Source organism: Caloenas nicobarica, chromosome 1 (assembly GCF_036013445.1).
Source record: "Caloenas nicobarica isolate bCalNic1 chromosome 1, bCalNic1.hap1, whole genome shotgun sequence".
Lineage (NCBI taxonomy): Eukaryota > Metazoa > Chordata > Aves > Columbiformes > Columbidae > Caloenas > Caloenas nicobarica.
In genome coordinates, this window is record NC_088245.1 from 39,089,711 (window position 1) to 39,110,165 (window position 20,455).

The window sequence follows — 20,455 nt, forward strand, 5'->3', positions numbered from 1 at the left end:
CTGAACTATGCTGGAAACTGGTTACAAATAAAACCGAACATAAACATGCTAAAAATGTCACTGTCATCAGATAAGGTTGCTATGCACATAAAATTCCTGACACAAGTTCATTAAACCAAGGACATGAAAATTTAAGCCACATGCATACAGTGGCTGGGATAGGGGTAGGGTGAGTGCCGATTCAGGCTGTAACTTTGGTTTTGGGCCTGCTGCCAGCCCTTAGGACATCACCCCAGTGTGACTCAGTTTCTCCCAATTGGGGGATAAAAAGATGTCACAGCATGCACCTCCCTCTGTGAACACTGGCAGTCTTTGGGAAGGAGCAGCAGGCAGGGATTAGCCACGCTGCTTGCGAGCTGCGGAAGGCTGGCCTTCCAGAGGACAAAGCACATGCTGGCTGCCAGCCCTTGGCAATCTTTACCAAAACCAGTCATATATAGCACTCTAGGAGGCAGTTATCTCTGTTTTATAAGAGAGGAAACAGGCGCCCAGAGCTTCCTCTATAATATACTTCTTGTATTTGTGGTGATGTTCAGGTTGCAGAAATGCAGGGCTGAGTGGGCTGAATGCTACCGCATGGGTTTAGCAGTGCTCAGACACCCAGGTTTGCACAGAGGCACATGAGCTGCCAGAGATAATGACTCTCCCTACCACGTACTGAGTTTTTATAGTTCTCAAGCCACATATTTTAAGACCCAAGGAGGGCAGCAGCTGTGGGAGTGGTTCACGGGTGGCAGTGATCTCAGGTGATTCCCACCTCTCCTGAGCTTACCACGACAGCCACCCTTTAACTGCTTGCAGGCCGTCTGTGGCTCACAGAAGAGCAGCTGTGCGCCCTTTCCCCTGGGATGAGTGACATGGGTTAGGTTAATGTGCAAGGGTGGAACACCATGTTCCTCTTCAGCCTCACAAGGGTCAGGGTTGGGGCTTGACAACTGTGTGAATCCAACCCAAGTATGAGCAGCCCCTGAAGGAAGAAGTGCTGTTCCCCTCCCTCCTCTGATTTTCACACTCCCACTGCCAGTCCCAGATTACATAGTCAGCTGATCCAGTTGGAAACAAACTTGAACCAAAAGAAAATGAGATGTTTCCAGCTTGATCATTTTTCTGGTGCATTTGACTACTTGGGTGCTAGAAAGGCACTGGAACTGCACAGTCATGGGCAGCCAGACATAAGCTGGTCAGAAACCATGAGGGAATCACAGCCCAGAAGAGGCCAGAAAGCCTCCTTTCCGGTTATACTGGGAATGAATTTACTCTAGGTGCGTGGCTGGTCACAGGGGTTGTTATAGCATCCCACATGCAAAGTGGTTGCAATCAGTATCTGAATTAAGGAGGGTCTATTGCCAAACATGTAGGATTACCAAAATCACAGCATCGTGTAGTATAGGAGGTCACCCTGGAGGTCTCCAGTCCAATCACCTGCTTGGAGTAGGACCATCCTTAAGATTAGATCAGGGTTCTCAGGGCCATATCCAGCTGGATTTTGAAAACCTCTGAGAATGGCAAATCCACAATCTCTGTTCTTGCCTCTTGTCCTTTCACTGAGCACCTCTGACAATCTGACTCTACCTTCCGCATAACCTCCATCTGGGTGGTAGAAGAGAGCAGTTAGGTAACCCTCCTTACAAGCCATGTCCTCTGCAAACCAACCCAGCTCCCTCAGCCCCTGCTCATGTGCCAGATGCTCCAGGCCCTATCCAGCTTTGTGCTTCTCTGCTGGAGTCACTCCAATTTGTTCATGTTCCTCTTGCAAATGCGAAGGAACATTGTGAAGCAGCCTGAGGAACTGTCCATCTCACATCTTGGAGGAGAGCAGGTGTCTCTGCCTACTTGTAAAATAACAAATCATTGCAAGTGCGTTTTTTGGGGTTTGCATGCGCAGTACCAGCCTGTGTTAGTGCATGTACACAGTGTCACACAGGGAGTCGGTGCATCCACTTGTCATGCAAATATTGGCTTAGAAGTTTAGGTCGTAAAAATGGGTACAAACTCACTCAAGTCTGGGGAGCTGTGACGGCTTCTGTGAACAGAGCTGTACTGCATGTACGCTGTGCGAATGCCATCTGGATGCATACCCAGGGATGTCTGTCCACTGTCCTTCTCCTTTGGTGGCTTTCCTTAGCAGGCACAGATCCTCCTTCCCATTGTTATCAGAGAAGATGTTTACAGTCAGGTCTAAATCTGGTCAGGTAGCTTCTCGATTACTCACCTCTCAGCTATTACTCTGCTTCAGTAAACCCAAAGCTTGGGGAGACAGGGCATACCAGGTGGTAGCTAGGACTGGAGACAACAGAAATCATGTTCTGCTCTGGTGATGTTGCCGGAGGGCGATGCATCACTGCTGTGATGTCGTAATTGTGAGGCACGACCTTCAGAGCATAAAAAAGAAAACCCATTGCTCAGTGGGCCAGAAGCTGATTTCAAAGGAGGCAAGTGAGAAGGGAGACCTCAACACTTTTACCTGCTTGCTGTCTTGGGGATAATGGTAGGCAAAATGACGTGTAACTGCGAATCAGCAATGCCTTTTGCAACAACAGGATTGCAGCATGATGAGCAATCCCTCTGAAGTTTTCACAAAACATGGGAAATGGAGAAAGTGAAGATGAGCTCCAGGCTGTGGATGGGAGAGATGCACTGCAAGGATATGAGATGTCAGCTATGAGACATGATCTGCAGGCAGGGAAGGGGGAGGGAGGCAGGGACAGGGCATCTCTGCACTGCTGGCTGAGTGTGCACCTCAGATCCCTCCAGCCCACGGTGCCTGAAGACACGGAAAGAGAAGGGGTGCCAGGTGAGACCTCCTCAGTGTTCAGCTCCATGCCAGAGCTCTGGGCTTACAAAGAAGAGAAGGCGAAGCAATGTAGTCTGCTGTGGGGAACAGAGACATGAACCTGGGATAACATGGGGTGAGGCACTCAAATGCCTGGCCTAGTTCAGAGCTGGGCAAAGTTTGCTCCCCAGCTATAGAAAATAATTACAGACATGCAATAAAACAAACTTTTACTATAAACCAAGGACAGGAATCACCAGCTGTTCATGTCACCCAGCTACATTTAGTCTGAAACAGTTTAGGGACAGCCTTAGGTGACATAAGCAAAAGGCAGTCAGGTCAGGTTTGAAATGCAGAGCTTGTTCCTGAGATCAACATCTCCTTTTAAGACCTTTTGGTCAATCCCAAAGCAAGGCAGGGTGGCAAAATGCAAACTCAGCTGACCTTCCTCATCAGTTCCGCCTCTGGACACACCGGGCCCAGCTGGAATAGGAAGCTGTGTCTATGCCACTACCACTGCTTGGATGTAGGTTAGAGGGCCCAAAATACGTGCACAGCTACCAGTAGTCATGGGACTTTGTTCTCTACCCAGGGCATCCATCCCTCCCAGCTCTGCAGCCTGGTGTATCTCACCAGGCTTATCTGGTGACGTGCCCTCCTCCCTCTCCAGCTGTACCCCAAGGGCCAGGTTTTCCTGCTTCACCCCAAATGCTTATTTTTATTATTTTAAAACAAACAGAGTTGCGTCTGTTTTGATTTCCAGAAGAAGGTTAGAGGGAGGTCAGAGCTGACATCTGGGCTGGAGATAACATTCCCGTCTAATTAGCCAGCCCTGAATAACGAGGACCTTCCTGTCCCATCCCCCTGCCCCAGCACTTGGGGAGAGCAGAGCCAGTGGAGTTTGGGGAAGAGATGGGGCAGGAGAACAGCCCCTTTAGGTGGCTTTCTGTTTCCCAGTGCCCCTGGACCAAGCTTGTGGGGCTGCCAAGAGGTGCCCAGAGGTGACAGCTGTGGCACTGTTTGCAGATGCACATCCTCTGCGTCCCCTTTTTCCAAGTGTTTGGCTATGGCTTTCTGAAGTGCCAGTGGTACTGCCAGTCATTCTCCAAACCCATTGCCTGGGGAGACAGCCTGTCTGTCCTTTCTGCAAAGCAGAGGTTACAGATTTAAATGCCCTGGTTGCTACTTGTGCTGCTTTATGTGTGGCAAGGTAAGACACTGGGAGACATGGTGTTGGTGGGAGACACAGATGAGATGTGCAGTGAGGTCTCTCTGGCATGGCTGGGCCATCCGCTGCCCTCCTGTCACTCTTGAGAGCTGTACATTGGCAGCTCCGTCCCCGCTTTCGGAAATCGGGTCATTTATCAGGGCGGCGCAGCCCGCCAGGCCGACACGATGCAGCTGTTTGTGCACAGCAGCACGGTGAAGAGGAGGCAGCCGCAGCAGGAGCTGGCTTTGGCCAGGATGCTGGGCCGGGGGCGGCAGAGCGACAGCAGTGCTGGGGAGACACAGTTTGTGGGGGCTCTGGCAATTTATATCCACCCCCAGCAGGGTGCCGAGACGCTGGGGTAAAGCCTGACTGAGTTGGGAGAGATGCTCCCTGGCTGAATCACTGCGGCTCTGTGCCTTCCCTGCAGCTCCCCCACTGTGGGCTGGCTGTGCCCAACCAGCGCTTGCAAAACCCCATGAGATCAGAGGCACAGGTGAGTGTGGTGGAGCCTGAACTGCAGCCAGGTGGCCTCCAGGTGAGATTATGACACTGGGCACATCTGCTCCATGCAAACCCCCGGCTGACGCCCCTTGGCAGAGCTGGTGACACACCAACCTGTGTGCCTTGTCAGCCCCATGGCAGGGAGATTTGCTGCTGGCAGCCCCCAGCGCACGGCCATCCTTGCCGGAAATGTCACAGCCTGTTGATTCCGCAGAGGGGATGTGACCTTTGTTCCCAGCCTTGGAATAAAACCCCAGGCAAGGAAGAAAAAAGAAGGCAGGGGAAAAATTCTTGGGATTTAACACCAACAGAGCCCAGCTGCTGTGCCCTCAGCTGCAGGCTGGAGAAGAGGAGGCTGGAAACCATGCCCTTAGGTCACCCATGTGCTGCTGGCCACCACGGGCTAGGCACAGTGTCACAGGGAGGCATGGCATCGTGATGGAGCGGCAGAACAGGGAGATGACAGCGTCCTAAGGACTTTGCTTGCAGGCATGGACACATGCTGCCAGTTTCCGTGCTGCAGGCTCCAGTGAGACCAGCAGGGATGGGTCCCTTGTTCCCATATCCATTCATCTCAAGGGTGCTGCCGGCTTCTGCCTTACAGATCTGCCAGACAGATTAAGAAAACCCAAACGTGCTTCCTCTGAGTGTCACCAAGAAAATGCAAACCGAGAACAGAACTTGAGCCCAAGGCCAGGGAAAGGGGAACAGGAACTAAACAGACAGGTAGAAGGGGGTTGGTGTGCTGGGTGACCGCATTGTTGTGCTAGAAATGCAGTGTCAGGCATGACAGCAGCAGCCTTTAATATTGCCCAAGCTTTATGAAAAGTCTCCATGCTCCTGCCATGATCTTGAGGTGAAACCCATGGGACCCAGCCTGGCTGGGAAAGGGAAGCTGGACCTCACCAGGTGGTGAGCTAAGCTGAAAGAGCTAAGCTGAAGATCAGTCCCTTGAGAGCAAACTGGGCAAGCAAGAAAGAAGAACGTGAGGGGTTTGTCTTGTAGCTTCCTGCCAAAAAGCTGGCATGGCTGTAAACACAAGTGCAGAACAATAAGGTCTCCTGTCCCAGCAGCTGCTAAAGCCGTCACCTGCAGAGCTTCCTGCAATCAGCCAGTGGAAGGACAAAACGGAGCCCCCACGTGCTTTCCTGCAATTTGTCGTATGCCTGATCTCTGCTCTGCTCAGTCCCTGCCATCCTCTCTTCCTCCACGGCTGCCTGTCTCACGCTCCGAGAAGAGGATGTGGTTACACAGACCAACCTCTGACGAGGAGCAAGCTCATCGCTCAGCCCTGCTTCTCCAAGCAGCAAGAAGTGCTTTTCTTTATGACTTCTGAGTCATCCCATAGCCTCCCTGCAGACAGTATTTCCCCTTGGCTGGTTCTGCAGGCGGTCTGGACTTACCCCACGCCTGGGTCTGGGTGGCCCAGAGAGACCCACAGCACTCTGCAGGCTGAGAGGGTTGGGGTTGTTCAGCCTGGAGAAGAGAAGGCTCTGGGGAGACCTTATTGTGGCCTTTCAGTACCTAAAAGGGGCCCATAAGAAGGGTGCGGACAGCCTGTTTATCAGGGCCTGTTATGACAGGGCAAGGGGTCATGGTTTTAAATTGAAGGAGGACATTCAGGCTAGACAGGAGGAAGAAATTTTTTATGATGAGGTAGTAAAATACAGGAACAGGTTACCCAGAGAAGTGGTAGATGCTCCATCTCTGGAAACATTCCAGGCCAGGCTGGCCGGGGCTCTGAGCAACCTGATCTAGTTGAAGATGTCCCTGCTCATTGCAGGGGGTTGGACTAGATGACCTTTGAAGGTGCCTTCCAACCCAAAACTATTACATATTCTATGATTCTATGATCCCTCTCTGCCTGCCATGCGCTGCAGCTACAGGGCTTACGGTGCCCAGAGAGTTGGCACAATGCTTCCTCCGTCTTCTTTTCAGACAACCGCGCCTTTCCAAGGCGTTAATCTCTGGATCTGAACACTGCCATGCTGGATCTCTCCTCACGGGTGAGTATTTTTAGAAAGTTTGAGCTCAGACCATGCAGTCACTCCCGAGCTATGCCAGGACGAAAAGAAAACAACCACTTCTGCCTGAACAATACAGGCACGGAACAAAAAGCCACTGCAAATGGGGTTTTTCAGCGTCACTCAAAACTAGCCAACCTTTGAAAGATAAAACTTGCAGTAAAACAAACCAAAAAAAAAGAAGGGTCCTAATGAACAGAAAGGGCTTTGACAATTTACTTTAAAAGCCAGATTAAAGCAAAACGATGTTATATAAATGCTCTTGGGCATGCCGGATCTTGCATGTGGTACAGCACTCTGTCTCCACCACAGCGGCTGTGCTGGCCAGGCCAAGGGTGTTTGTCACCTGTGGGCTGCAGTGCTGCTCGGCAAGGAAAGGAGCCGTGCAGTCCCTGCGCCCGTGGCCACAGGCCCTGCGGGGAAACATTATTGCCTCATGATGGAGCAAGAAAGCAACATCAGGGGATACGGCTCCTCTCTGTCCTGAGGCCGTGAAGCCACACACATGCAGAGCCGGCTGGGACAAACACCCTCTCACTGCTGGCTGCGTGGGACTGGCATGGAGGAGCTGTGGCTGCACGGGTGACTGGAGATCACCATCATCTCCAGAAAACACCGAAATCTCTGCTGCATTTTGTACCCTCCGGACAACTTCAAGTGGATATTTCCGAGGACTCTCACTGCAAAAATTTCCTGTTTTGCAGTATTGCTCAACCACTCCTCCACTAACAGGAGAGATGGAGCTGTGGTGCCTTCAGCAGCAGAGGGATGAGTGGTGTGTTCCAAGAAGGGTATCGGGAGCTCAGCCTTTCCTGAAGCGGGAGAGAAAGCAGCCTGGTTCCTGTCCTCTTCTGTCCACAGCTACAGCTGCTGGGGACATCTCTGAGCCCCAGAAGCTTCTTGAAGTCTCCACAATAGAGAACAAGAATATGTGAGTTCTCCTTCCCCTCTACTCTGCCCTGGTGAGACCTCATCTGGAATACTGTGTCCAGTTCTGGGCCCCTCAGTTCCAGAAGGACAGGGAACTGCTGGAGAGAGTCCAGCGCAGGGCAACAAAGATGATGAAGGGAGTGGAGCATCTCCCTTATGAGGAAAGGCTGAGGGAGCTGGGGCTCTTTAGCTTGGAGGAGACTGAGGGGTGACCTCATTCATGTTTATAAATATATAAAGGGTGAGTGTCATGAGGATGGAGCCAGGCTCTTCTCGGTGACAACCAATGATAGGAAAAGGGGTAATGGGTTCAAGCTGGAACACAAGAGGTTCCACTTAAATTTGAGAAGAAACTTCTTCTCAGTGAGGGTAACAGAGCCCTGGAACAGGCTGCCCAGGGAGGTTGTGGAGTCCCCTTCTCTGGAGACATTCAAAACCCACCTGGACACCTTCCTGTGTAACCTCATCTGGGTGTTCCTGCTCTCGTGGGGGGATTGGACTAGATGATCTTTTGAGGTCCCTTCCAATCCCTGACATCCTGTGATTCTGTGATAAACACATACATGTATTAATATGTGCATGGACATTACTCCACAGAAGCTGCAGGCCATGGAGAAAAAAACAGTTGATTTTAGTGTATTTTTATTGCAATTTGGGATTATGAGTGCCTAGGAAGTCAGTGTGGGCAGGCAGGAGGTTGGGTGCTGCCCTGCTGTCTGCAGCTGCCAGCTCTCCTCTGCCCACACGGCATCAGCAGCTCTGGTGTCCTCTTCCAGTCTCTCCTCACAGGATTAGTTCCTCCATCTCACTGCCCAGCAGAGACCTGTTGCCAACAGGAAGGCAGCCACAGGGTTTCTCCTTGCTCCATCCCCACTGGGATGTGGGGTACCACATTTTCTAGCTCTACCTGGAGGTCTCTGGTTTTCACCCATTTGCCTCCTCTGGGTGTGAGAAATTTGGGGTTTCCTCTGTTGCTCCTGCCTCCATCCTTCCATGGATGGTAGGATGCATCTCAGAGGAAAAAAAATCAACCAGGCATGGCCCAGCACAGCAGCCTCCTCCGACTTCACACCCAGCTCACAGCTACCACTCTTACAGTGAGTTGCAGTCTCTGGTTTTTGCCTGAGAAAGGTTTTAAGAGAGAAAGTGTTGCTGAATTTAAAAAGCTGCAGAGGCAGAGAAACCACAAAGCTCACAAGTGCACCCCATGTCCTTGAGAAGGGCAGCAGGAAGACACCCATGTGTGGTGGTGGACTTGGGCCTGGGTGGGTAGCAGGGGCAGGTAACGACAGGACTGTGGAACAAGGATCTAGTTTTGTTTTGGTCTGGAAGTCAAGCCTATGCTAGTCTTATCTTTTTATTGCTTAGAATACTGCAGCTGTGCAAGCTGTTATTCTTTAACTTGTAGGAAGGTGAATCTCACAGTGAGCACTTAACACAACTCAGCAACAGTTTTGAACAATACTGAGCTTAACATTGCTGATAACAGCTTTACAGGGCTGGAGATTTTAATTTCCGATTCAATCTGAATCCTATAATTAGTTAGTTGAGAAAAAACGAGGAGTGGGGGTAGGGGGAAAACTCAAAGTGATGAACAAACTGTTGGGGCAAACAGCCCAGCCAGGCTGGTGAAAGGCCCTGCCTAGGGCGGCATTAGTGGTGCTTGTTTCCTGGTTGACATGGAGTTGGTCTTTGTTTTGCTCTTTGCAGAGGAGGAATCGTATAGTATGTTGATAAAGCTAAGGATTTACTGGCAAACCTGGGTGGCCAGGCTGCTGAGGCCAGACCTGGTTGGAGCTAAACGTGGCCACAACCATCCCCTTCAGAGCTGTAGCGGACCACGTATACACAACCCCTTGTGTGCTGCAAACCAGCCAACCTGAATTCTCCATCTTCTACCAGCACTTGAAGCTGCTCTGGCCATAGCACCCTTAGCAGAGAAGGTAGCGCAGCTCTCCCCCCTTGCAGGAGGTTAAGACTGAGTTTAGCAGGCTGGCACAAACATCTCTGGGAAAGGAACAGCTGTGTTATGGCTTGATGCAAGTGTAAAGCCAACAGAAACAAAGGGAAAACCTCCGCTTGCCCAGGACCGGGTGCCTCAGACAAGACTGTGAAGACAGAAGCACTGCACCTGACCTTTGGGGAGGATCTTGGCCTTGGGTTCAGAACATACCTGGGGAGAAATGGGTTTAGCTGAGCTTTGCTCCCCTTGGGAAGGCAATGATCACCACATCCTCATAAAATAGCAGTCAGGAACATTAGAAGCTGAGAAAGCTGCTGTATAATAGGCAGGCTTGGGCAGGAGAGAGCAATTGCTTAACAGATCAGAGGAACATTCAACGTGCTTAGCTCCAAAAGGAAAAACCAACTGCATCCTTGCTGAAGTGAGCAGAGAGGAAACATTTTCCCAGCTGACATGGAAAAAACAGATACTGCTGAGGAATTACCTATTACTTCAGCTCTCTTCTCTCAGGAGAGACCAACATCACATTCAGGTGGCATGAAAATTGCTGTACAACCCCTCTTTTAACCACAACATAAATACAGTGCTGGCGGTGCTTCCCTGCTTGCACCTCCTCTGTTATTAACGGCAGCTGTGGGAATCCCTGAAGCCTCCTCCAACAGTCGGCAAGCAGGGAGCTGAATTAAGATCCTGCCACATAAAACATGCTTGTGCTTTGAGTCCTATCCTGTGGTGAAAACTGCAAAGCGCTGGGGGAGTCTCAAGCTGCCCCTACACCCTCCTTCTCCTCCCTACCCATTATGCTGTTTCTGAAGGATTTCCACAGGGCACCATGCATGTGGGTCTCCAGCATTTATCTCACAGAAACAGGCTTTCATACAATGCACCCTAAAACATGCTGGTGCTTTAATAGCTGAACAGCACCTCAGCTCCACTTTTCCTTAGAAGGAAGTGATAAAATAGCTAATTTATACTACCCCTTAATTACACAATGCAAAGTCACTGTGTTTTTTCCTGTTCTATTGGATGGTGAAGCATGAAAGTTGACTATTGTCAGGTACGTGACGCTGTTCCCCTACTTTTCCTGCTCACGCAGGAAAATGGAGATGGTCTTTACTAGAAGTGTTTACAGAGCAGGAACACTGAAACTGCAGGGCAAACTGCCCGGCCTGAAACACGAGCAGGACATGAGCAGCACAGTTTCTGTGGTCTCCCAAATAAAACAAAATGCTGGTTTCTACTGATCATAACTGACCAAGAGTTCTTTACCAAATTACATCCAAGTGACATCACCTCTAGCAGCACGCCAGGGGTGAGGTCAGCCCAGCCCGGACCAGGAGGTGCCCTGCGCTGCTGCCCAGGCCCTGGGGGTGATGGAAGTGGGTGGGAGCAGTGATGCCAGCAGCACTGCGATTGCGCAGGACATGCAGGACTTTGATCACCACTCCCCAGCTCCTTCAAAGGTCATAAATTGTTATTGCAAAGGTGCAGGAAAAAAAAAAGGCTTCACTGCTCGTAACAACCAGGGAGGTGAAATGGAGCAAAGCCAAAGCAGAGTCAAGGCTGACTGAAGGAAACAGAAGCTGAGAAGGGGGAAAAAAAAAAAAGCAGCTTGTACATGGTTATTAAGCACCTACAATGTTCTCATGCAGCTTAGATAAGCAAACTGGAATTAAGCGTTACAGTAGGCATCAGCCCTGGTGCTGTACTCTGCCTACAGGTGCACGAGGAAGCTGGGAGCACTTAGACGCCAGGTTGACTGGAAACAGGTGTATGTGGAGAGGAGGAGGAAGAGATGGGAAGGGCTGAAGGCTGCTCATGATATGAGCAACACAACTGCCTCCCTTAGTCTAAAGGTCAGGGCAATTAAAGTCAAAAGACTGCCTTCTGGCAGGGCTCACCTGTGAGAGCAGATTTAACCATTGACACAAGGGAAAGGGAAGCTCTCGGGCTCCTCGGGCAGGAAAGGAGTGAGAAAAGCACAGGGGGGTTGAGCAAAGTTCAGGTTCCTTCTGTGCAACGAGATGCTCCTCCTCTGCACATAGGAGGCGAGTCCTTCGGGTGTCCTAGAGCCAGCAGCACCCAAAGGGAGTCCCAGAGGCAGCACTGAAAACCCCGTGAAAGTAATCGACTTGTTTTTTCAGCACATTACCTTTTAGCAGGGATCAAGTCATAACCTGTGCTCTCCTAACGCATCATTAGAAACCAGCCACTGTGTGGCCAGTACTCCCTCTCACCTCTCTAGACAGACAAGGGATTTTCCTGTGATTTCTGAGAATCAAGTTTTATTCTCTAGTTGACAGCAGTGACCAATAAAGTTCTCCCTATTACAGACCTACAAAAGGAGATCCATAAAATATTTCTCTCTATTTTCTCTTATAAAATTATTATGGGAACTCATGGATTTATGGAGGAGTCGTACCTGTCCCAGCGACACGAGGACAGAGGGACAAAGAGACGGGTTTCACAGACAAGGCAGAGGCATCCTCAGCTTTAAACCCACCCAGGGCAGGTATGTACCCACATCTTGCAGGGAGCAGCTGCCCTCTGCTCTGGGCTATCAGATGCTAGGCAAAGAGGAAAACATTCCTCCTCCTCTTAACTCAGCAGCAGCAGCTCTGCACGTCAGCTCTTTGCTGATAAACACAGGCTCCTAATTCCAGCCACATTCCACATTTTGAGAATAAGCAGCCCCGCTCCTCAGCGCTCTTTACAACTACTGCTGCTCAAGAGAAGGGGGAGTGGGAGGGAAGGGTTACAACACTGTCCATCTCCTAAAAACCCCAAACCAGAAGAAAACCCCAGGTTGTAGAAGGCAGACAGTTCACGTGCCCCTCTGCTCTCCCAGGCAAGGAATGCACAACGTGGACATGTCCAGAGGCAGAGGCACAGCCACCCTTTTACTTCAGGCTCCGATGAGTTTCTTGAGGAATGCCTCCAGCTGATCCTCGTCCTTTATCCCCACAAACTTATCCACGACATCTCCGTTCTTCATAGCCAGCACAGTTGGCACTGCTGACACCTGGGGGCAAGTGAAACAGAGAGACACGGGTGAGCAGAGGCTGTGGGGAGCCCAGCTGCACCCGGGCCCCAAATGGAGCTCTAGAGAAGTGGCTACAAGGGAGCTGAGCACACACTGCTCACGGGTAACATCTCCACTCGCAAAACACAGGCCAGCTGAGCTCCATGTTCCTCCTCTCCCTGTGGCCTCACCTCTGCACTGACTTATGTTGCACTGCTTATGTCAAGGCTGAGCAGCTTTTTGAGTTAAGTAAGACACAAAATTTTAAAGAGAAAACCAAAACTAATACAAAAATAAGGCAAAGCTTTCCCCCCCGCCAGGACAAATTCCTTTTCTCCTTCCCTTCTGTCCTATCATAAGCAAACAAATGCAGTCTTTTACCAGGACACCTCTCAGACGTGACAACCTTTGGACATATTATGGCCAGGGTGGTATCAGTCTGGACCCGTGTTCTTCTCCAGACAGGACTGGAGCTGGAGGAGGGTCCCCACCCATCACTGCACAGGCAGATTTCCTGCTCCATCCTATCATGGTAATGACAACCCCCTCCAACCCATCTTTCCTTTTCTGCTCCTGTTTTCAGTGGTTTAGCTGGTCACGCACCAGTGGCTGTCCACTGCGGATCCCTGGTGATTAGGTAAAAAGTGAAGAAGTCCCTCTGACCAGAGCCAGCAGGCAGCTGTGCTGCTCTGGGCACTGCTTTTTTATCCCAGAACAAAGTTTTCTGGGAATTATTCAGAAGAAAAGCAGTGGAAATGACAGCGTTCCCCATGGACTTGCCAGCTGACCAGCGACAGAAGAGACTCTGGGGACACAACTGGAAGACAGAGCAACCCAAGCTTGGAGAGTTGCAGCAGCAGAGAGATCTGGTCATGATTCTGACCCCACAGTTTTGGTGCCCAAAGCCTCCCCCCCTCCTGAAACACATTCTGTCCTTATCTCACCCACTGCCTCCCCATCAGCCTGCGGGGCCTTCCCGCATGTGCTGCCAGCGAGGATCTGCAAATCCTTCCTCGGGAAACCTGCCAGAGGGCTGGCTTTTCTCCCATCGGCAGCCTGAGATGAAAGGCACATTTTGTGCTTTCCTTCCCACCCGGTCCTGGCTGGCCAGTCCGGCGTGGCTCCCCGCAGTCTGTCTGTCCTCCAGGGCTTGTGCAGCCTCATCTGAAGGGATGGGAGCGCCGGGGCTGCTGCAACGCGCAATCTTCAGCTCCTCCTAGTGACTGGTGGGAGTGGATCCAGAGGGCTTGGACCTCAGCACTGGCAATGGTGCACAAACATGCTCCCTTGTGATTTTAGAGGTGAGAAAGGATGGTACCAGCACTGCACTCAGCTGGTCTCTCCCTCCCTGAGAAGGGCAAAGCTCCACTGAGCCTCCCTCTGGTTTGCAAAGTGGGTGAATAATGAGCAGAGTTGTCCCAGCTCCATCCAAAAAAACATCATGCCCAACCAGCAACAGCATCAGGGCATCGCAGCCTGCGTGAAGAACAGGCGACTCTTGGAAGCACCACAGAGAAGCAGCTAACACTGAGTTACAGGGCTCTGCGTGCTGACCAGTGCACCCATGAGCTTCACACGGCCTCAGTCCCTCAGTCTCTTCCCCTTTTCATGGTGGTGAGCAAACCCCACAAACGGGTCGTGGGGCTGGTGCTGCAGAGCTGGGTGAGAACCATGGCACTGAGCTCTTTGCCCAGAAAACTCGACAGCTTCCTTCCTGCTGGCTGCAGCAAGGGCACCCTGTTAACAGAGCACGTACTCCGTTTCGCTGCTTGAGAAGCAAATGTCGTGGGAATATGGGGATTTCTAGAACACGAAGTTGGGGTGTTTTTTTCTCCCTTCTTTTTGAGACTCATCTGCACTGAACCTAAACAAACCCTCCTCCTCCCTCAAGAGCATTTCTAGAGAAAAAGTCAGGCTGCTTTTGATCAGCACTGACCACACAGATAAATAAATAAACGTGGCTATCCAGGCTACTGTGGGCAGTGCCCTTACCGAGGGAATTCTCTCTCATCCGAAACTGGAGCTTTGATACAAACTTGGATGCCACATAACGGAGCAGGGGGAAGGATTTCACCCAAGCTTCAGAATGAGGCATAACACAGGACTGAGCTCCGCTGATGAATGACCGTCCCTGTACCAAGCAGGTCTCCTGATGTGCCCACCCACAGCAGCTGGAGAAGGGGCTGCCCTTTCCCAGTGGCCACACATGTGGGCAAGGGGCGAAGGCAAGAGATTAATCTAAAAAATTTTAAGAGATGGCAGATTAAACAAAAGTATTCCTTCTTCCTTTCTTCTCTCGGGGTGAGAGGTCAGGAGCAGGCTGGAGCAGCGGAGAAAGGCCGCAGCCAGAGATGAAAGGTGTTAGATAAAAGGAGGAATCCCCAGGGAAGAACTTTTGTGCTGGGCAAAACCAGACAGGGAAGGGCGCTGGGGACATTTCTAGTCACAGGAAATGTGTCCCTGCTTCGTGCTAAGCCGGGATGGCTGGGAGCCAAGGGCAGACTGCAGCGCCTGTGAAGGAATGTGCTGACATTCCTCGGCTTTTCCAGGGGGTCTCTCCCCCTTGCCCTGCCTCCCCCCACCAAGGAGGCTGCTGAACAGGACATTGTGCAATCGGGTGGCAAACCAGGGGCTGCGTGCGTGGGCAGGGGAACAAACATAGATGGAAGGAGACTTCCTGGCAGTTAGTGGAGGAGTTGTGGGGGTGGCATGGACACTGAAAATCCCCAAAACAAAAAACTTTCTTATCCTGCAGACATCTGAGCCTCAATGGAATGGCTTTAAAACAAATACATCTTTCCTGATCCCTCCCAAATACCACCTTTGGTTTTCATCTCTCCCAAACACTACCTTTGGTCCCTCTTTGATCTTGACTTGGTGTCTTCCCATCAGCCCTTACACTTAAGCGGCAACCTCCCAGAAGACGAAGCGAAACCAAGCACGTGCTCAGGCAATGAGCCAAACTTCTGCTTTGAAATGGATACCCCAAACTATGATCAAAGCAAAATTTTGTCCTTTACCCCTACCCATCCGCAGGTTTCCTACTCACAGACACTGCCTAGGCATGGGGTTTTAGGCACAGAGATAATGGTCAAGACCAGATACACATCACTGAGTGGAAAATGCAGTGACCATCCCCAGGCCCTGCTGCAAAACAAAAACTTAATCATGTTTGTATATAAGGCTCCAGAATGAATTGCTGGAAGCTGGCCCTTGCCTTCAGCATCAATCCTGCCTGCACCTGTGCCTCCAATGCTGCAAGGCAGGCATATCCTGCAGACAAATGTGTGTACGCAGCAGGCTGTGCAGCTGCTCACTCACCACCCAGTGGGAGAGCACACACAGCATGTCATCAAACGTGCACAGCTCATGAACTTTCAGTCTCTTTTTAAAGGCTTCTTCACATGCACACACCCTGTTTGCCGTTTTCCAGTCATCTGAGATTATCCTTTTGTAATCCCACCTAATTCAATCTACTGCAAGGCTTGAAACAAATACGAGAGTTAAGCTAATAATCTCTATTCTCCTCTCCTTTTCTCCTTAGGGTGGTTGCTACCAGAGCCTTGCCTGCATCTATTAGGATTTACACACTTTCTGACCACCACAGAAACTACCTCAGCCTCTTCAGCTTCTCACCAGCACCCTCGAGCTGCACGGCCTTCGGGCTTGCAACACGCAGCCCTGCTCAGGAGCCAAGAGCTGTCTCCCTTGGCCTGAGGCCTCTCTACCAGCACATCACCAGCAAGGAGAGCACTGGGGGCTCCCATCCTCAGCTTGCGGAAGCTGCACATCACATTTGTGAGCGCCAGCTGGGTGGACATGCCACCACAGCACAGGCAGAAAGGTCTCCTTGGGAAAGAGTGGGAGGGAACAAGCTGTTTCAACTTCCTTCTCCTTCCAGCTTGGCAGGGTGTTGGAATGGCACAGAGTGTCTCCTCCAGGTTCAAGAAAATGACAGCTTGCTCAGGAGATGGTTCACACTTTGCTGGGCAACTTGAGGAGCTTCCTGTGCTGGCCTCCACCCTGGGAGCAGGACTTCATCTGCAGAGGGAGAACAGCTCCATCTGCGTGATACGCAAGCGGAAATTAAGCACTTTCTTCCCTGTAAAACACAGCAGCAGGATGCCCCGACTCGGTAGACTGCGTTGTAGTGCACAATAGAAACAATGGGGGAGAGCAGAGTCAGTGGGATTTTTCCTACCTAAAAACTGACACAGGGAAAAGACAAACAAATCACATAAACAGAGGCCATGGCCTTCTCCAGTCACTCTGCTTCCTCCTGGGAGCAAAGCAGAACAGAGAACACGCATAACAGGCATGTGAAACACTAGTGCAAGCGCCAAGGTTTGCGCTTGTCAAGAGCGGGACATGTGCTTCTGTTCCCTGTGTGCGTTCTCCAGCTTGGCTTCCACCTGTCCAGACAAAACCCACGGGGTCTCCTTGTGCTGAGGCTTAAGGACGGGATGTTATCACCCAGCAAGAAATCCTGAACAAGGAGGGGACAGATGACAGGCTGGCTGCATGAAGATCCACATTCAAGAGCGGAACAGACTGGGACTTGTTACTTCACTTTCCCACCCTGCACCTGAGCAGCCCCAGTAAAATGCCACATAGGCTGCGGGCTCCTCCAGGGCAGGGAAGCATTTACATTGACAAACACCTGCAAGGCTGAGAAGACACATTTCTGCAGAATTAGACGTGGAGATGCTGAACACAAGCCGGAGGAAAGCCAAACAGCAAAATCCACTTACTAATGAGTGACCCGAGGGATGAGGAACCTGTAGGCACTGGTCTTCCCCTCCCCAACAATGCTGCTGCCTTGTGGGCACACCCCTCCCCAGGGACGGACTTTCTTTGCACCACCAGCAAAGGAAAGCCCATGCTCTTCCAGTTCCTACCTCGTACTCAATAGCAAGGTCTGTGTGATCATCAATGTCCACTTTGGCCATCAGCACCTTCCCTTCCTGCTTGGCCACCATCTTCTCTAACCTGGGGCCCAGGATCTTGCAGGGGCCACACCACCTGATGGACAAAGAGGAGAGGGGACATTAGAGGCAAAAAGTGGAGCAGCAGCTGCAGAAGGCTTGCTGCTACACCACTGCCTTTACCACCAGCACTGTTCCATTTAAGAGCCAGACCGGAAACACCATTCCCAAACCAAAGGGTTTTTTTGTAGGAGGGGGGGAAGCTGCATGGAAGAAGAGGTCACCATTCAGCATTCATGGTGCTTTTGATGTCATTTGGATCACAGTGAAGTCTGCTTTGCCCCGTCTTGGCCATTCACCCCTACCCTGCTTTGCATCCTCATTGGTGGGTGAGCACAGAGCTGGACCCCGCTGACTGCAGAGCTGCCCTAGAGCAAGTGTTGCTGCCAGGTGTGGGGGTCACAGCCCACACGCAAATCAGCTTATGCCAATTATCAGACCATGGTCTTCCCCTCCACACTCAGTGCAGGGTTTACAGAAATTCGCCTTCAGCTGCAAAACTCAGAGGCATCGCATCTGTTCAAGGAGACCAGCAATTCCAAAGCCAGGTGCAGCAACGGTGGAGTTTGCAGGCCCTGCACACAGAAAACACTCCCTGCACCCTCTAACCACACCAGTCAGGATGCTGTGAACTTACTCAGTTCAAGGAAAACAGGAGTTAAAGCTCTATACGCCCATTTCTTTTAAAATTGAAGCTCTTGTAAACTTTGTTCCTCCTCAGCCTCCCTCTGTATCTGGTTTCAGGCTTTCAATTATTTGTCCTCTCCTCCCTGGATGATCCCAATTAACACTCGTTTGGGTTTGTCAGTTTGGTCTATTTAGAGCAGAAGTTTCCAGGCTGTTTCATACTTTGTTTGCCCAGAATCAGCCACAACAGGCTCACATGACAGCACTGTGAGACTATGAAAATACTTGAGAAAACAAAGATAATCAGTATTGTTAATCCAGCAGATAATATCTAGGAATATTTTTACTGGCAAGAGGATGACAACATTTTTATTGATGACAAATGTTGCTGTTGGTATCACATGGCTATTATGAATACAGAAAGGCATTTACGATGCCCATCAAAAGCCCAGTCTCGAGAGCATGCAGTGTAAGAAAACTGAACATGACAGTGCAGCAGCATACCAAGTGCAGCGTTCTTCCATTGCTGTTAATATCACTTAGTGTTTTTAACAGGACAGTTAATACACGAAGCTGAAAAAGGGAGATATCTGAAGTTTTTCTTGAGGTGCCTTTTGCAGGATGATGCAACACTGTGACCAGGGTGACACCCAAGCACTTGGGAGATGCAGCTACGCTGCCCTGGGGAACACCTTCCTGACACTTTTGTTTGACACTCCTGCAGGGTGTAGCTACACCGACAGCGGTGCAACCCAATGGGTGAAACCTCTGTGGATTGTGTCATAGGGGCAGAAACACCTTTTGACACCAGGCACCCCGCAGTGCAGTCGGCAGCTCTCAGGCACACTTGCATCCAGAATGCCACCGTATCAGGAAAGCAGCAGGGACACACCTGCATGTGTCACGGCAGAGACGGGCACAAGAGTTGTGAGGGGGACTTACTGCGCGTGGAAGTCCACCACGACGGGTTTGGGGTTGTTCACCACCCGGTCCTGGAAGTCGCTGCCATCCTGCACATTGAAGGTGTTCCCACAGGCTGCTGAGGAGCCAAAGGCTCTGCCATAGGGTGCTGGGAGGCCCCACGGTGCCAGGGGGTCAGGGAGTGCCCGCTGCCCCTGCGGGGGCAATGTCCTGGGGGTGAGGGACAGCAGCCGCCGGAGCGCCAGCCACTGGGCCATCTGTGGGGAGAGAAGGAGGCGTGTGAGGTGGGTGCATCCCACGGGGGTCCCACTGCACCAGTGTCCTGCTCAGAGACCCCTCGGCAGAGCAGCCCCCAAGCCAGGAGGTGCCCCAGGCAGAAACACGCGGGGCACTGACCGCCCCCACACCCAGCCCCTGCCGCCCACTGCGGCTCCAGCCCCACAGCCGCGGGATCCCACCCAGCTACAGGCCCCGGCCTTCTCCCCGTTTCCATGGGGCAGGGCCCCCACCGCAGGCACAGGCTCCTCGTTTCCCACGGCCCGAAGGGGATCCCCCTCCGTCCCACCCGCAGGGCCCAGGGATCCCCGTTCTCCCGGCTCCCTCAGCCACAGGGCCCAGCTCCCCCACAACGAGGCCGGACCCTCCGGCCACAGGGCTGCCCCCCAGCCCGGCGGGGAACGACACTCCCCCAGCCACGGGGGCCCCCCTCCAGCCCCGTAGGGCAGGACGCCCTGGCCATGGGGGCCCATCCCCGGCGCCACAGGACAGGTCCCGCCAGCCCCCAAACCCACGGGGGACCCACCCCCGCACCTTCCCGGGCCCGGAGGTCACACACTCCCAATAAAACTTCCGCTGAGCGCCCCGCCCACCCGAGCGCTGATTGGCTTTCTCCCCAGGAAGGCTGCAAAAAACGGAACGGCTCTCCTCCCAGCCGATTGGCCGCCGCCCCAAAGGCCGATCTCTCACTGGCCGTCGTAACCGTCCTTCAAGTCCCCTAGAGGGCCAGGGGGCGGGGGCATAGCCCGCCTTCTGATTGGCGGCGGTGCCCTCCAATGGGAGCCTCGAGCGCTGTCCGGGCGTGGTGCACACCCCTCCCCGCCGTCCCGCGGGCGCAGCCGCCACCCCTCAGTCAGGGGTTCGAGACCGGCGGTCCCCGCCCCGCCGGCCCTGTGGGGCACAGCGGCACCCGAAGGGCCGGGGCTCGGATCCCTGCCCCCGGCATCCGCTGGAAAAGAGCGGCAGCAGAACCTGCGGGGTTAAAGCCGCCCGACTGAGCCCCTGGGAGACAGACTCCATAGGTGCCGGTTCTTTTAGGTTGGTTTTTTTTTTTTTGGTTTGGGTTTTTTTTAGCTTTTCTACCGGGAACCACACTTTAAGGCAACACAGATACTGCAAGTGCACAGGAAGTGGATCTCCTTTCGGGACAGAAGAGGAAACACCAGGTGCAAGCATGTATTGACAACAGGGCTGTGTTCCATGTTGATGCAGATAGGAAATGA

The 20,455-nt window shown here is 52.1% G+C and overlaps 1 protein-coding gene across 4 annotated transcripts; it reads right to left on the minus strand.

Annotated features, from left to right (window-relative positions):
* Window positions 1-11,669: 11,669 nt before the first annotated feature.
* Window positions 11,670-19,836, minus strand: TXN2 (thioredoxin 2). Of its 4 annotated transcripts, none has more exons than XM_065655385.1 (4): window positions 19,767-19,836; window positions 18,978-19,213; window positions 17,322-17,445; window positions 11,670-12,423 (listed from the first exon to the last, which is right to left on the minus strand). In XM_065655385.1, exons 2-4 carry the CDS (start codon window positions 19,211-19,213, stop codon window positions 12,307-12,309), a joined length of 477 nt encoding a protein of 158 aa, XP_065511457.1. In that variant the 5' UTR covers window positions 19,767-19,836; the 3' UTR covers window positions 11,670-12,306. The 4 variants fall into 4 exon arrangements, with proteins under 4 accessions (XP_065511457.1, XP_065511466.1, XP_065511448.1 ...); XM_065655394.1 differs by having other exon boundaries at window positions 19,759-19,804; XM_065655376.1 differs by lacking the exon at window positions 19,767-19,836 and adding an exon at window positions 19,597-19,738.
* Between the last annotated feature and the right edge of the window lie 619 nt (window positions 19,837-20,455).

Coding starts and splice junctions, on each gene's coding strand:
- TXN2 (XM_065655372.1), bottom strand. CDS start 19,705: ATGGGCCCCCATGGCCAGGGCGTCCTGCCCTACGGGGCTGGAGGGGGG. Junction 19,214..19,465: donor ACGAGGAGCCTGTGCCTGCG/GTGGGGGCCCTG, acceptor CTCTCCCCACAG/ATGGCCCAGTGGCTGGCGCT. Junction 12,424..17,321: donor ACCTTGCTATTGAGTACGAG/GTAGGAACTGGA, acceptor ACTTGCCCCCAG/GTGTCAGCAGTGCCAACTGT.